Genomic DNA, 14,776 nt, shown 5'->3' on the forward strand with positions numbered 1-14,776 from the left:
ATAGAGCCTCAGGTGGGCAAACAATGTCCAATGTAAAGCCTGTGGTGCCTGGCTCATTAGTCAGAAGGCAGGACGGATGAATAGACTTAGGTAGCGAGTCGACTACTGAATCGTAGCTGTCAGTAACACTTGTGTTCATACGTTTAAACTTTGACAGATTTGACAGCTAAAACTATTTGGACCTGGGCCGATCATAATCCAAATTGCTCAGTGGGTAAGCAATTTGTACACTGTATCCACATGCAGCCGTTGCACACCTGTCTTTTTGGCCCCTGCGATTCAGGCGTGCTTTGATGTTTTTCTTTATTCTTTGTTGACAAAACGTAAAGTTTACTTTTTTCTTGTGTTGGGCACCTTCAGTTCAGAGTTCATCAATCTCATTAGAAAAAGTGACTGTGAAGCTTATGCACCTATCATTTTTCTAAGACAAATAAGGAGAAAACGTTGAAGTGTGTTTTTCATGTTGTTTTGAAGGGATAGTCGCATGATTTTGTCCGTAAAGCAGTGGGAGGCGGAGACGTATTGCAACACAGAATCAATTCCAGCGTGATGAGCCTAGAATATCTGATTTTTTGTGATTGTTTTTATGCATCAAAACTTTTCAATAAAATAAAAGAATACGCACCTTCAAAATGAAATCAGTTTATTGAAAACCCAAAAGTTGTCAAATTGTTGAAAAAAAAAAGATGAATGTTTTGGTCATAGAACCATTGTCAATACAACTTTGCAGATGAGTGTGTGGCTGTACATGTTGGGATGTTGTAGTTAAGAGAAGACGGATTACAAGATTTTAAGGATTATACTTAGCGGCATCATTAAATTAGTCAGCCTCCCGTGTGTGAGCTCATACATTTCCTGCTCATCCCACTGCCACCTACTTAAATAAAGTTTCATCTTACAGAATTAGCTAAATTTTTTACTGAAGGTGTTTTCTCCGAAACCTTAAAAAACTAATTTTGTGTAAACCAATGATTTCATTCGACAACTCACAGCATTTTCACTCCTGCTGGCCACTGTTTAGTTTGCAGATAAACAACTTTTTCTTATTCATATTCTTTGCTCGCTTGAACGAGAGACACGGACTCCACCTCAGTCAAGACACTTTCGCAACCTTGGAAAACATCTGGCCTGGCTAGAGCTCCTCTGTGTTTTGTGTACGACTTGTTATTCTTTTCGGGACCACTTCCTGCTGCTCTAAATCATCTCCTAACGTTTCCAGTATTTGGATATCTTCCAACATGAAAGCCTTAATGCATTGAGACAAAGTGGTTGTATCCACAATGTGATCATGGCACCAGCCTCTTTGCAAGGCTCCTCATGTTTTGCCCACAACACAGCCAAGTGAGTGTTGTGGATATTATTTTTTAATAAATATCTTCCATTAAGATATATTGAACAAAGGCTGGGAAAAAAATATCCCTCCCACTTGCAGCTGCTGTATTCTGTTAAATCCGACCACTGTTGCTTTCACTGTGTCATTAATCATATCAATGTGTTCTTTGGTAAAGGCTCACTCAATGCACCGTGTGGAGGAAATTTCACCAACGAGGTGATTTATTTCGCCAAGAGTAGCTAGCTACCTGATCTGTACGAGCTGATGAGCTCCTGTTAGTGGACGTGAGGTCGGCAGACGTGCAGCTGTAATATTGTATAGCACTCCTGAAGTAAATGAATGGAATTTCATTGGAATGTGCTCGTAAGGAGGGGAAAATGAGAGGGTCCAGGCTCCAAACGTTTTGAACTGGCCATTTGTCCTAGGGGTATTCCGGTGAACAGCTTCTCAAACATAAACACTGTACTCTGTCTCGATGGAGGAGGCTGCTGAGCCGGAGCAGGGGGTCCAGGGGATTACAAAGCTAATCTGAGGACAGACAGGGGACACCTGTGCCCTCAAAGACTGCCGAGGATTAGGGTTCCACGCGGCACTAATGAGGCGAGGACAGCTCTGTTTGGATGGCGCATGTCTAAGGGCCGCCCCACTCCTTTTCTCCCTTATGTAGGCAATGATCCCTCACTACCTCAGATTTTGATTCTGGTTTGTCTGACCTGACATCTAATGCAGTTGTGCAGTCTGTATTGGGAGAGAACGGTCTAGCACCGAGTCATTCTGAGACGATTGAGCAATTTGCAAATATGTGTAACGACTAGTCTTCAATATCTGATGCAATCAGAGGTCTTCTTGTTGTGGCATGCAGTGTGCTGTCCTCAATGCTCATTTAAAAAGACAGCGAGAGGTTTTAAGGAGAGTAATAATTTAGAGCGGTTGAAACATTATTGCTTTGAATGATGCAAGCTGGGTGTTAACAGAACAGAAAGAGATGCAGTCTGTTGAGGTCATTAGTTTGATTTTGCCTGATGTCACGGTGCCTATAAAAGCAGAGAAAGCAGTGGATGAGATGCTGTTGGTTCTTCCAACTCCATCTGAAAGATCTAGAGTTTTTTTTCTGGTTGTGGTGCTTTAGCAGGGAAACAAGGTAGAGATGGAAGAAAGTGGAGAGCGTGGGTGTGTCTCAAACTCATTGCAGCCCTGAAGTCCCCCAAGGACAAATCAATCGCTGCTCTGAAAGATATGCGAGTATGAAGGCTGGCTGTCTGATAGGGCCACCACACTTTCATCAGTTTCAGCCTGCTGTTCATGTGTTAAATGCGTACATTAGAGGAAGTTAACACCGTGAAGTTTGGGCCTGCTTTCAGTCACTTAACTGCTTTTGAGTCAGTTTTTCTTGCCATTGCTTGGTTTTTAGATGGAAGAAGAATAGCTTGTACTCTAACTGGGATTGGACAGGGAGAAAATTGGCTTTAAATTTGACTTGGCTTTATTCCTTTTTTTTTTGCTTTAAAGCTATAGTGCGTAACTTCTGGTGCCCCCACGAGGAATTCAGAGGAATTACAACAACATTGTTGGTGCATCTACATGATGTAAGCCCAAGGTGATAGCGCATGGATTCTAGCCATTCTACTGTACGTCCAGGCGTTATCTTAACAGTAGAATCAATTAAACATTTCTTCTGTGCTGATTGGTATTTTTCTGAGCTCCTGTGCCAGTGTCAGGGGTTGAAAGTTGAAACCAGTTTGTAAACACTGCCAAACTAGGAAATACAGAGAGAGTTTTGTGGAGCTGATACTAGGCTTAATCAACTTTGTGTCAACTCTTTTGGCGATGGCTGGAATGTAACCCGACATTCAAAAGTAACACGCAATCTTCTTCCAGAGCACTTATAGAAAGCATTCTGTCACGTGATGATTTTACCATAATACTTTGTGCATATTTTCAACATGTTCAGTAAGGTTTTCTGATGATGTACGAACACAAATAAGTGTTTGTTGCGAGTTCAAATATGTCCCCGTTTCCTGATGAGCCAGTGTAGTCAGTTTAGACACGTTTAATAATACATTTTTAGCCTCATCGCCATTCAAATGGGTAGCTTCTCCCGGCTTTGTTAACATCGGTCCTCAACTTTCTTTTTACAGCAAAAATAACAAAAGCGGGCCCTTTATGTGGGCTGTGTGTTTACTTTTGTAGCCAGCTGTGCCCCCGCAGACCTCCTGGAAGGTAGTGGGTGGATGGCGGGCTTCTGGCCAGCTGTCTATTTTTACTCTTTTTATGACTGGAGCTGCCTAATGAGAGGATGCACGGACACTAATAAGTTCTGTCCAGATTTTTCTGAGCCTCGTGTGGCCTGATGTGAGTTCAACTTTATAAATTGATTTCGGTAGCAACTGTTATATTCCAACATGGTGAAGTGAGAGGTGGCTTTTTCCACTTCACCCTCACAGTATCATGGGTTACTAGTCTGACTTAGGAACCAAGCCTGAACAGTGCACGCCATTGTCCAGGCCCTGTGATTCGCAATTAAGCCTGTGCATCAACATGTGTGGTCTCATACTCATTCTTTTTTAAAGCTCCTTATTAGAAACATAAGAGCCAAAGTTTTGTAGTTTTGTTCCTACTTTCACTTTCCTTAAAGAGACTCTGAATCGTAAGGACACACACTGTTTAATCTGTAACATTTCCTAATGCTACTTTCCATTAAAAACCAAGTGTGCCTGATTAACATCGGTCTGTTAATGAAATTTCAGCACATTTTTGTTGCTGTATCTGTTTGAAATATTATTGAAAAATAATATATAAATATTATATTAAAATATAAATATAATGATAAAACAACAGCAGCAGTTAACTGGTTGGATGTGGTTGCTCAAGGCTCCGCAGGGTGTAGGTATCCTAACACTATGGAAAAATGCCAATAGGATGTGGTTTTAATGTGCATTATGCCTAGAGGTTTTGTATCCTGTTCTTCCACGTCAGAGTTGCAGGATGAGCACTTGAAACAAACAAATGAATATGAATTGATGTGGCTGTGTCTGGTTGTCAGATTTACTGCTATTCTGGTTTTACATTTGTTTTGAGCTGGACATTGGATGTCCTGATGACAAACGATTCGCGTTTGAGCTTGAGCTTTCTCCAAATGTTTCTTAAGGAGTTCTCTGTCTAGCAGTACAGATGTGGGACAGCTGCTGTAGAGATCAAATGTCAGTCTGGCAGCGTGAAGTGAGACTGGAGGCGTTGACACCCCGCATTTCACAGAGACGGGTCGGTTATCCAGCACCAGCAAATGTTTGTTGCTGTCTGTTTCTCAACCCTTGGCATCTTTACCAGCAATGTCTCTTGCTTGTTCAACTTCATCCTATTATATTTTGGAGTTGTCCTAAGTATACTATTGCTGTAATATTTTTGAATTACTGTGAGATTTTCCTAACTCACGCACACAAATAGTGGGGCTGTAGACATAGGGTAACTTGACCCCAGCGAGCCGAGTGCCTGTCACAGCTCATTAGCATTGGGATGAAGTGAAGGATGGTAGAAGTGGTTCTTTGCTTTAGTTGGAGCGTCACCAAGCAGGAAGTCCACAGCTCAGTGCTCCCTGGGCGACTCAGCAAACCAGTCTGCAGCAGCACAACACCTACATCATAACCACAAAGCCATTTGTTTCCACGCCAAAAGGCCTCCACTACCCAAACACAACAAGGCACAAGTCTAGAAGTAACTTGATTATTTACCTTCGTTTTAATTTGAGCTTGCCATCCACAAAACGGAGACGCCTATATTTTAGCATGTGTCACATTACATAGCGACTCATAGTGGCTTTCTGTCACATCTACTCAAGGTGTTTGTATTTTAATGTGTTTAGGGAAGTAAAGTAGGTACTGATTGGAGTCATCTGGTTAGCAGACAGATTGAGTCAACAGAGCCTCCTAGAGTCCCAGTTCGCTGCAGTCAGCACAGCATACAGTCAGTCGGCCGGCTGGCATCATCTGCTGAATACTAATGCAGTTTCCTGGTTACTGGTGTAGGGGAGGCTGGCTGGGCCACAACCTGTGTTTGTACCTAATAAATCAAGCCCAACTGTTGTGCTTCAGATTGATTTCGATGCATCTAAAGCCGCAAAATAAACACTGAAAGCGAATTACACTCATATCAGGATTTCAATTAATTCTGTGCGTTTATTGATTAACACCTATGCACAAAATCAATTGATCTTCATTAGTCTAATTTAGGAAACCAAAACGATTTAAAGAGGGGCCGAACATAATAATTTAGCATAGAAGTCTACCAACAGCCCTCTTTTCCCGCCTCTGTCCTATTCATTTCAGTTGTTAGAAGCATCAACCTCAAATAAGTTCCAATCTTGTCTGCTTTGTCTTTACAGTAGTTTTCCTCTCTGTAGTTATTAGTAAGATACACAAACTCTCTACATCTCTCTCTCTCTACATTGCTTTTCTATTACAAATGCACTATTTTAAATTTAAAATGGAAGATAGTTTAGATCAGTAGCTAGCCATACTATGATAGACAGTACAACCCCCAAAAATTTGGGTTGGGGATCAGACCACTCCATCAGTGTCTGACTGTATCCTGGTATCGCTCATGGAAATGTGCCGGATCCCGGGTTTTTCCTCATCCATCTTCCTCTGCCCCCCCTCTATTGAGGTCCACTGGAAAAGTGGAGGCTGAGAGCAAAATGCACGTTGATAGATGATCCAGCCCATTGAATCAGTACTGTGTGTGTGTTTTGGGGGGGGTATGATGGCCACATTTTCTTTCCCCTTCATCCTCTGCAGTGGAAAACATTCTTGCTAAACCACGTTGTAATACCTTTTTTTTATATATATAACGGAAGGCTGCAGAGGAAACACTTAATAACCTTCATTTTGTAGCATTTTCCCGCAAAGGCTGTTGTTAGAGGAGTACACACCTACACTATTTTAATGTTCTTAAAGTATTTATTTCTCTCTCTGGCTTCTTGTCCCTGTACTGTGGGGAGGCTAACTCATCTCCAGCTGGGCCAAAAGTTTTATATACATTTTTTTGCTGACATATTTGCACATTTTGTGCTCGCCCTAATGTAGGTGGTAGGATTAAATGCTTGTTAATTGTTTCAAGATTTTTCTAATTCGCACAAGGGCGGGTGCGTTAAATCGAGCCACATTTTAGACAACTGCAGAGGTGTTTGTACCCGAAATGAAAGGAGAGACAGCAGGATAAAGGCAGGAGTTGTGTAACAGTTTTTGGATGACTGGGGCTTATTTTCAGACATGGGGGTTAACCAACACATGTATCTGATTTGTCCTTAACAACACACACTTCTGAGGAAATCATTCACCAAAGAGGAGCATCTTGTTTACTAGAATCAGGAGAGTGAGGAAAAAAAAGGAAAAGTCCTGACAAATGTGACTTCCTATCAATTCATCTTTCACTTACTTGTTCCTGCTCTCATCTGCTCCTTATCCAGTGTCCATGGATATGTGGTCAGTGACTGCTGGATACATTTGATATAGTTTAGTTTGACGGCCGCTTCTTAAATGAGATGTTAGATGTTTCTCCTCTCTCTACTTCAGTCTCACAACCTAATTAAGGCGAGAACTCCTCTATCCCTAGCTCTGCACATGGTGGATCATTTTAGGATTGCTGCTTTTTTTGTAGGACAAGATATTTAGGCAAGGTGTTTTTAATTGCTTTGATGATGTAATATGCTTTTTTCACACATGCTTATTGACACAGAACAAATTGTGTAGTGCAACAATAATTTTTACGGCTTGACTTCAAACAATCAGACTTTGAACCATTAGCCTTTTCTTTTTTTGTAGTTTCTTTTGTACTGTATATTATAGCTGGGGGAACTTTTTTCACATGTCATCCCCCCTTGCTGTGTCTTTCTACTGTCCACTATCAGGGATAAAACAAAGAAATGATAAACAGTTCTTTCCCCTCCGTTTATTAGTGATCATCCTACGGTAACTTAAAAAAACTAAAGGACCTAATGCTACTACAAAAGATCAGTTCAGTGTTTACATCGGTTAACGAATGTGTAAGGAAATATGCGTCTTATCAAACGATTGATTGACATTGACAATTCTCATACATACCGTCCCTTTCTGTCAATGAGCTTTCAAGTATTTTTATTTGATTTGGGATGTCCTTTTTTTCTTTTTCTTTTTAATGGACTTGTTTGACTGGTAATATTTCATTATCCGCATGCAATTAACTCTGACCTTTCCCTCTCTTTCAGAGCTCGATGAATCTTCCTCCAGACAAAGCCCGACTGTTGCGCCAGTACGACAACGAGAAGAAGTGGGAGCTCATCTGCGATCAGGTGGGCAGCCGTCGATCATCTGCATGAAACACTTGATCAGGGTCTTAAAAGCATTAAAAAAGCTTTGACTTTAATACTTTCAAAATAAGGCATTAAAAGTTTTGAAAATGAGTATTCAATGCAACTTGGAGATCCCTGAGGTACCCTGTTAATGCACTGTGTACTGGATAATTACAAGTGCAACATTATGGATATGGATAAGCTTAGGTACACAGTTGTGTGGCTGTAAAGTGATGAGTCATGTCACTCACGAACAAACGAATCAGCCTTCTTTACAGTTTACAAAGTGATCCTGTCTCACCAATCTACTGAGTATCTTAACCTGTCTCAACTGCATGTCGCGACCAGTCTATGCTAAGTTTTCCCCGTCTTTTATCTTGTAAGCCTTTTTTGGTCTTTTAACACCGCCCTGGTTTCCCTGGTCAAGTGGGTCAAGTGGCACAGCGGGGGGAGCACACACACGTTAGCCTGTTAGCTGAACTCAGGCCTGTTATTGGTGTCAATGCTGCCATGTAGGAAATAACAGCGGGTGAAGTTGTGCAGTGAGCTGTGGTCTGAGTACTTCACTCATCCCTGCAAGAGTTGTTCTGCCCCTCTGAGCAGAGGAGAAAAAGGGAGACAAGATGAAGACCACCACCCACTCATACGTATTGATAGCCACTGACCCTGAAGAGAGCCGCTGATCAGCCGTCAGAGATCCTCTTTCAGTTTGGAGTGGGACTCTGTGTTCCTCCTCTCAGAATGGAAGTGAAAGTTCCTATTTTACCGTCAGTGAAGCGGTTTCCCAGTGATTGTTGTTAAAGCATCTTGGTTTCGTGATACTTTTGGAATTAATGTAAGAGAACCAAATGCAAAGTACCCTAAGTGTAATTCTGTCCACGTGAGTTGGTTTTCTTAATAGTATTGCACAATTGAAGAAAAAAGTTAACGTGTAAGACAAGAATAAAGTCTTGAAACAATATTGCTAAACTAGTCCTCCAAAGTCTGTATTTCTCTGTTGTTTTCCCAACACACCCATGACAGCACAGGCAGCTGTGGGAATTAAGTATTTTCTGTGTCATAGCGAGAGTGAATCACTTTGTGTAACCATAGCAACAGTGATAGAGGGAGGCAGAGATGACAGGTACACCCCCCTCCCCTTTTGAAAAAACAAGCCTCGCAAACGCTACCAGAGGTTGAAATATTAAACATTTTCAGCCTTTAATAAGGATTTATGAAATATAGAGGATGCCCTTGACATGAACACAACTTTAAAACAGAATACCATAGAAAGGGAGACGATGAACATCATCAACACTCAAAAACTTTTTCAACAGAAGTTGGTCATATTGATAGTGTTAATGTTTACTTGAATGCACCCCATAGCATGCTCACTTTCATGTTAAATTATTTCCCCCTCACATGACTCTGTTTAACTTCTCAGATGCAGTTGGGGAAATGAACCTCCCCTCCGATGTTTAAACCAAATCAGCAACTTCATAAATGCCATAGAGCATGTTGGCTCCCGTTAAATATGTGCTTTTAAAAAAACAGATGTGTGTTCTCTATGATATAGTCTTGTACACCATGTATTTACCGCCCTCAATTCCACCACATAACTTGCATGCCACACGATACAGTACTTCTCGCCAGCTCATAATTCTGCAGACACGCAGCCAATTATTTAGCAAATAGAATATTAAGCAGTATGTACAGTATGTATGCCCTCCTCCACTATTAAACACTGTAGGGTACTCTGGTGTGGTTTGAACCACACAGTTGAATACTGTGAAAAATATGCATTGACTCAGAAAACCATAGAGTAAGTGAATAGCATTCCTAGCATTCCTAGTATGTGAATGCTGACTAATAAACATGAAACCTACTGTTACTGTACGTACTGTCTTGACGACAAAATGTTTGACATGAGAAGCAACAAAAAAAGAAGATAAAAAGAAAATAATACAGAGACAGACTCTTACAGATGTGTATCTGAGCTCCTTGCATACTCTGGCATGCATTGAAAATCAAAGATACATGATTAAAAATAAAGGTATATTACGGTGCACTTTTTCCTTAAAGCCAGTGAGACTGTTGTCTATACTAACTCCTTCTGTCAGGATATAACTTGCCCATTTACATCTATTTCAAATGGACAATACATTTCCTCAAGGACATGCTGATCAGTCTCATAGTCTCTGGTGCAATGTGGTGCGGTGGTGAGTCACTAAACAGAACCGTTAACGCTGCTGCGGTGTGGTGCGCTCAGCCCTGATCCAAAGGCTGTTTCCCGCTCTCTCGCTCAACACACTGATCCAAATCCATCGTTAATCTCTTGTATTTATATTTAGAGTACCTAAAACCTGTGTCCTGGCTGAACTTAAGACTCACGCAGCCTAACAAGCCCCAGCCAGGTTCTGCTTTATAGCACATAAAAAAAAACTAATCGCAATCATTAACTGCAAGATCCTTAATGATCTCCCGTAGGCTGAACGACCTTAACTGCCAGTCTTCTTGATCAGCTTACTGCTCTCATCGTACCTGTATACAGTCCAATAAACCCAACTCCTGGTGTACATATCACCGTTAAAGGTGCACTATGTAACTTTGGATGTGTCAGAGAAGTGAACATTTTCTAAGGCATATTCTCTTAACTGAATAAACAAACTTTCCTCACAGGAAAATCTGATCCCTGGAACACTGTTTGAAGTTAGAAAGCTTCCTGAAAAGTTACTGTTTTATGTTGTTGTTCACAGCAGCAGGGCCCACAGTTTTGGTTTACAAACATATGCTAGGCTTACGTGTGGTTCCAGGTTCCTGAAAATAATTTTGTTTTGATTTATCATAATAGAATTATTCAATATTAAGAATCACATGCAGAGTAAATATGTTTTGTAAACTAACTGCAGGGTCTGTGAATGTAAACAAATCCCCCCCTGAAACTGCATAGTGCACCTTTAAGAATATTTGCTGATTGAATAACAGAAATAAAATGACAATTCATGTTGTTGTTTTCATGTGCCTAATCTTCCTCTCTGACAAACATTACATTTGCAGTTATGATACAGTCCAACTTGTCCACATGAGAGCCATTCTTAAAGTGCAACACATTTTAAAAAAGCCCATAAGGGAGCAAACTAATGCTGATCTCCAGTAAGATCTGATCTATTTGAAAATCTCCAGGACAGCACATGTGACCTCCTACGCCTCAAGACTGGAACATAATCTGGGGTTCCCATCAATTGAAAAGATGACTCATGATAATTTGCGCCAGACCCGATCAGTTTAAATCCAATGGCTTTAGTGTCTGCAACAGTTCACCCCGGGAGATGTGTTCAGACTTGTGAGGGTGTGATTTTTTTATTCGCAGCATATTGAATTAACAAAATGAAATACAAACCCAACTGAACTGCCTGAAATGAAAGCTAAAATTCATAATATTTCTGTAATTGCAACATAACTTGCAGTCTCTGTCTGTATTCTCCCATCTTGTTTCCCTTTTGCTCATCTCATTGTTTTTTTTCTCCCGTTTTTTTTTTACAGGAGCGATTCCAAGTGAAAAACCCGCCTCACACGTACCTCCAAAAGCTGAGGAGTTATCTAGACCCAGCACTCACACGAAAGGTGAGCGACCTCGCTGTCACGCTATCCTGTTCCACTTGCCCGGCTTTTCCACTGTCGTGTCTTTCCCTCTCTCCTCTGACCCTCTATCTCTTGTCCAGGATATCCCCACCGCTGAGCAAAGATTGCACACAGGGGCTTCTGGAGCAGACAGCTTGGGAACTTTAGTTTCAAAACTGTCAACAATGGGACTCAGTTAGAAAAGGAGACAGTTGTATATCTGCAACGCCCATGTTTGAAATCCCTCTCTGCCCAGTCGGAAGTGTCATTAAGCAAGACATTGAGTCCTAGCAATCCCTTGGGGTTTTCTGTGCCTGAAAGCATGACCTTTTCCATTCATTATGAAGATCAATGGGGGAAAAATCATACTAAGAGTTACTTAAAGGAGAGGATAGCGATTTAGTTAGCAAATTGCTGCATTGACATTGCCCTGCAGCATGGCTGGAGCTAACAGGAGATATCAGAAGCTGAAGCTACATGATAATCATCGTGTTATGTCATCTAAGCAGCCAGCTCTTGCTGTTTCGCTGGCTGCTTGAAAGGGGAGTAAGATGGGGGGGGGGGGGGGGGGGGGGGGGGGGGGTGGGTCTACCAAGCAAAGTGAATCAGCCAGCTCTCAGGCTTTGCCAAAATCAAGTCTTTTTGGCCTGGGTATGAGAGAGCTGTGGGGGCAGTCCTGGGAGACCGGCTTCTGTGATAACCAAATTAACCGATAGACTCTGTGCCAGAATAACAACCAAATGCTGAATAATTAAATTTGCATTGAGTAAAATGTTTACATCACAATGAGCCAGCTTGAAGCAGCATGAACAGAGCTGTAATGACTGCGGCAAAAAAGGGAACAACACAGAGACACATACAAACCCCTACAAATCACACACACACACACACACACACACACACACACACAGCGCTACAGCTGCATATATGCAGGACAGTGATTGCCAAATTGTTCCTCAGTCTGGAATTTTAGAGTTTGTGGAGTAGCTTAATAATTAAAAGAGGTAATCCATATATTGAGTCAGCTGTAACCTGAACACCATGTATTGCCAAATGAGAGTAGCCTATAGTTAGCAAGGGAGAAATTGTGACTCTGGCTCATAGATTATGAATAAGTGGCTAAATTAGCCACTTTTATTAACTTTTATCAAATTAACTAAAAGTGTGAATACAATTTTTAAATAAACGGTTGAAGACAAGCAAAAAGTCATCAGTAGTTAGCCCAAAGTTAACTACAGTATGAGTTTACAAAAGTAGGCTAATGGATAAATGATTGAAATAGATAGCTAAAGAGAAAATTGGTATACATGGTATAGAAGGAAAAACCATTCAATAAAAAGTTGATATCAAACTAAAAGCCATCCGTTGAAATAGTTAGCTCATAGTAAACAGTGAGTAGTCTGGCTTGACCACTTCAGCCAGCGTCTATTAAGCGCTGGCGTCGGCAAACAACGCTACGCCTCCATTGGCTGCTTCCCGGGGTTAGCCCCGCCGTAGATGATTGTGATTGGTTTAAAGAAATAAAAACAGGCCAGCCCAGTTTCCCCCCGAATAGACGGCTCTAAACGGAGTGCTTCCAGACCATACTACTTGCTGTAGTTTGGTCTGGCTTTGCGAGACTAACAGTGAGTAATGGATAAGCAGTTAGCTTAGCTAAAGCAGTTTGGTATAGTTAGCAGAAAGTGATGAATAAATGGTTAAAATGTCAATCTTCTGCTGCTCTAGATTGGTTTGATAAAGTTTGTGCTGCTACCATTTACACATAGACAGTTCAATTGTGTCAACAAATATTTAATTGTGTTAAATAACATATTTGAACGTGTGGCATGTGAGGTTAGATATGGAATTAGTATTCTTCTTTGCTGCATTGACACCTACTGATGAAGTTCTTTTAAGCAAGGCACTTAACATCCAACTACCCCTTGTAGACCAGTGTTATCCCTGTTAAATATGAAGCTACAACAAGGAAACTGTTAGCTTAACTTAGCATACAGACTGGAAACAGCTAGCCTGTTTTTTTTTTCCAGTAATAATACAATCCTCCTTGTATCTTTAAAGTTCACTAATTAACATGTTATATCCACACAGTGTTATGTGAGCTTTGGAGGTGCTCACAATTGAATTAATTTCCACTTTTGACAGAACCAGACTCGACTGTTTCTTTCTGTTTTTAGTCTACATGCTAAGCTAAGCTTATCATCTACATCTTGTAAAGCACTTTGAATGGCCTTGTGTTTGAATTGTGCTATATAAATAAACTTGCCTTGCCTACAGATTGTAGTTTCGTATTAAGTGTACAGAGGTGATGGTCATGAATATTTCCAACTTACTCTCTGTGGAACGCTTTACTATTCCTTGAGCGTGTTTTAAAGTTATTTGGGTGCACCACTCACGATCATTGCTGTAGATTTTCACACAACATTTATTGATAATTCTATCAACCAGAACTAATCTAAGTCACACTCTCTAGTTTGCTTTTTTGGGATCAAACTCTGTGGTTTGTTGTTGGGTCTATATTAAACCACCCCAGATCAGACATGCTCAAGCCTCTCTTTGTTTTTTTTTTATCTTGTTTAGTCTCATGGGCAGAGACACGTGGGATCATTGCCTTGATTAAAAAAAGGCAGTCAAGGAAACAGGGGGAATGCATTGAGAGAGTAAACTGAAAACGGCAAGGGAGAGAGGAGGTAAGGAGGGAGACTGAATAATGGAAGGGAGGGTATATGGATGAGAAAGGGATGGACATAGAATGAGAGAGGGAGACAAGGGAGTGCGGAGGAAAAAAAGAGAGTTATGGGCTTTCTTTCTGCATTCCTGCTCCATCCCCCTTTTTTCTTCAAACTCAAAACAATTGCCACTTTGTGCCTGCTGCGAGAGAGAGAGAGAGAGCTGGAGGTCATTGCCTCTGCTTTTCCATAGGCAGGCTCCGGTGCATTCCTCTGGGCAGCTCCCAGCCAATAGGCAGCCAAGGAGGAAGAGAGAGCTCCAGTCCAACTATAGTCCCCAAGAATGTATCAGCCATTGATTTGTTTCCAGGATGACCCCTCCTGAGCTCACACACTCCCCAAAATCTCTCTGCCTCCCCTTCACACTCTGTCCTTTTGCTCTTACTTTCCCCTTTCATTGCTCCTCGGCTCTTGCAGCTGGTAGTACTTAAAGTTATGGAGTGTAGGCCGTTTAGTGGGAGAAGAAGAAGAAGACTGAGGAAGGGGGAGGAGGTATGGTTGCCTCTGGGAGCCTGCGCAGTAACCCCTAAATATGCTCTGCTGCTCTGCTCTCCACTCAAACACACAAAGGGCTCCTCCCTAATAAAAACACTCTGTTTCTCATCTCCCCGTAATGTGCCAAACACACACCGCCCAAGCCCAAAGACACAGACTGCAGAGACTATATAGCTTATGGGAACAGCTCTCTTCACGGTGGATGTTAATAATAGGGTTAACTCTGGGCTGAGCGCTGTTTCCTCCCAGATATAAACACATCATGGAAAGAGACCAGGCCCCTCCAACCCTGGGTGGATA

At 41.5% G+C, this 14,776-nt stretch overlaps 1 protein-coding gene across 2 annotated transcripts in view; it reads left to right on the top strand.

Annotated features, from left to right (window-relative positions):
• The window catches only part of fmnl2a (formin-like 2a), a 49,971-nt gene that overhangs the window by 7,219 nt on the left and 27,976 nt on the right, over positions 1 to 14,776 (top strand). For both annotated transcript variants that reach the window (XM_080038292.1, XM_080038293.1), the window contains exons 2-3: positions 7,572 to 7,655; positions 11,178 to 11,258. In XM_080038292.1, the coding sequence (XP_079894418.1) occupies positions 7,572 to 7,655; positions 11,178 to 11,258 (165 nt within the window). The remainder of the gene's footprint in view (positions 1 to 7,571; positions 7,656 to 11,177; positions 11,259 to 14,776) is intronic.

The sequence above is a fragment of the Ammodytes marinus genome (genome assembly GCF_949987685.1).
Source record: "Ammodytes marinus genome assembly, chromosome: 12".
NCBI lineage: Eukaryota > Metazoa > Chordata > Actinopteri > Uranoscopiformes > Ammodytidae > Ammodytes > Ammodytes marinus.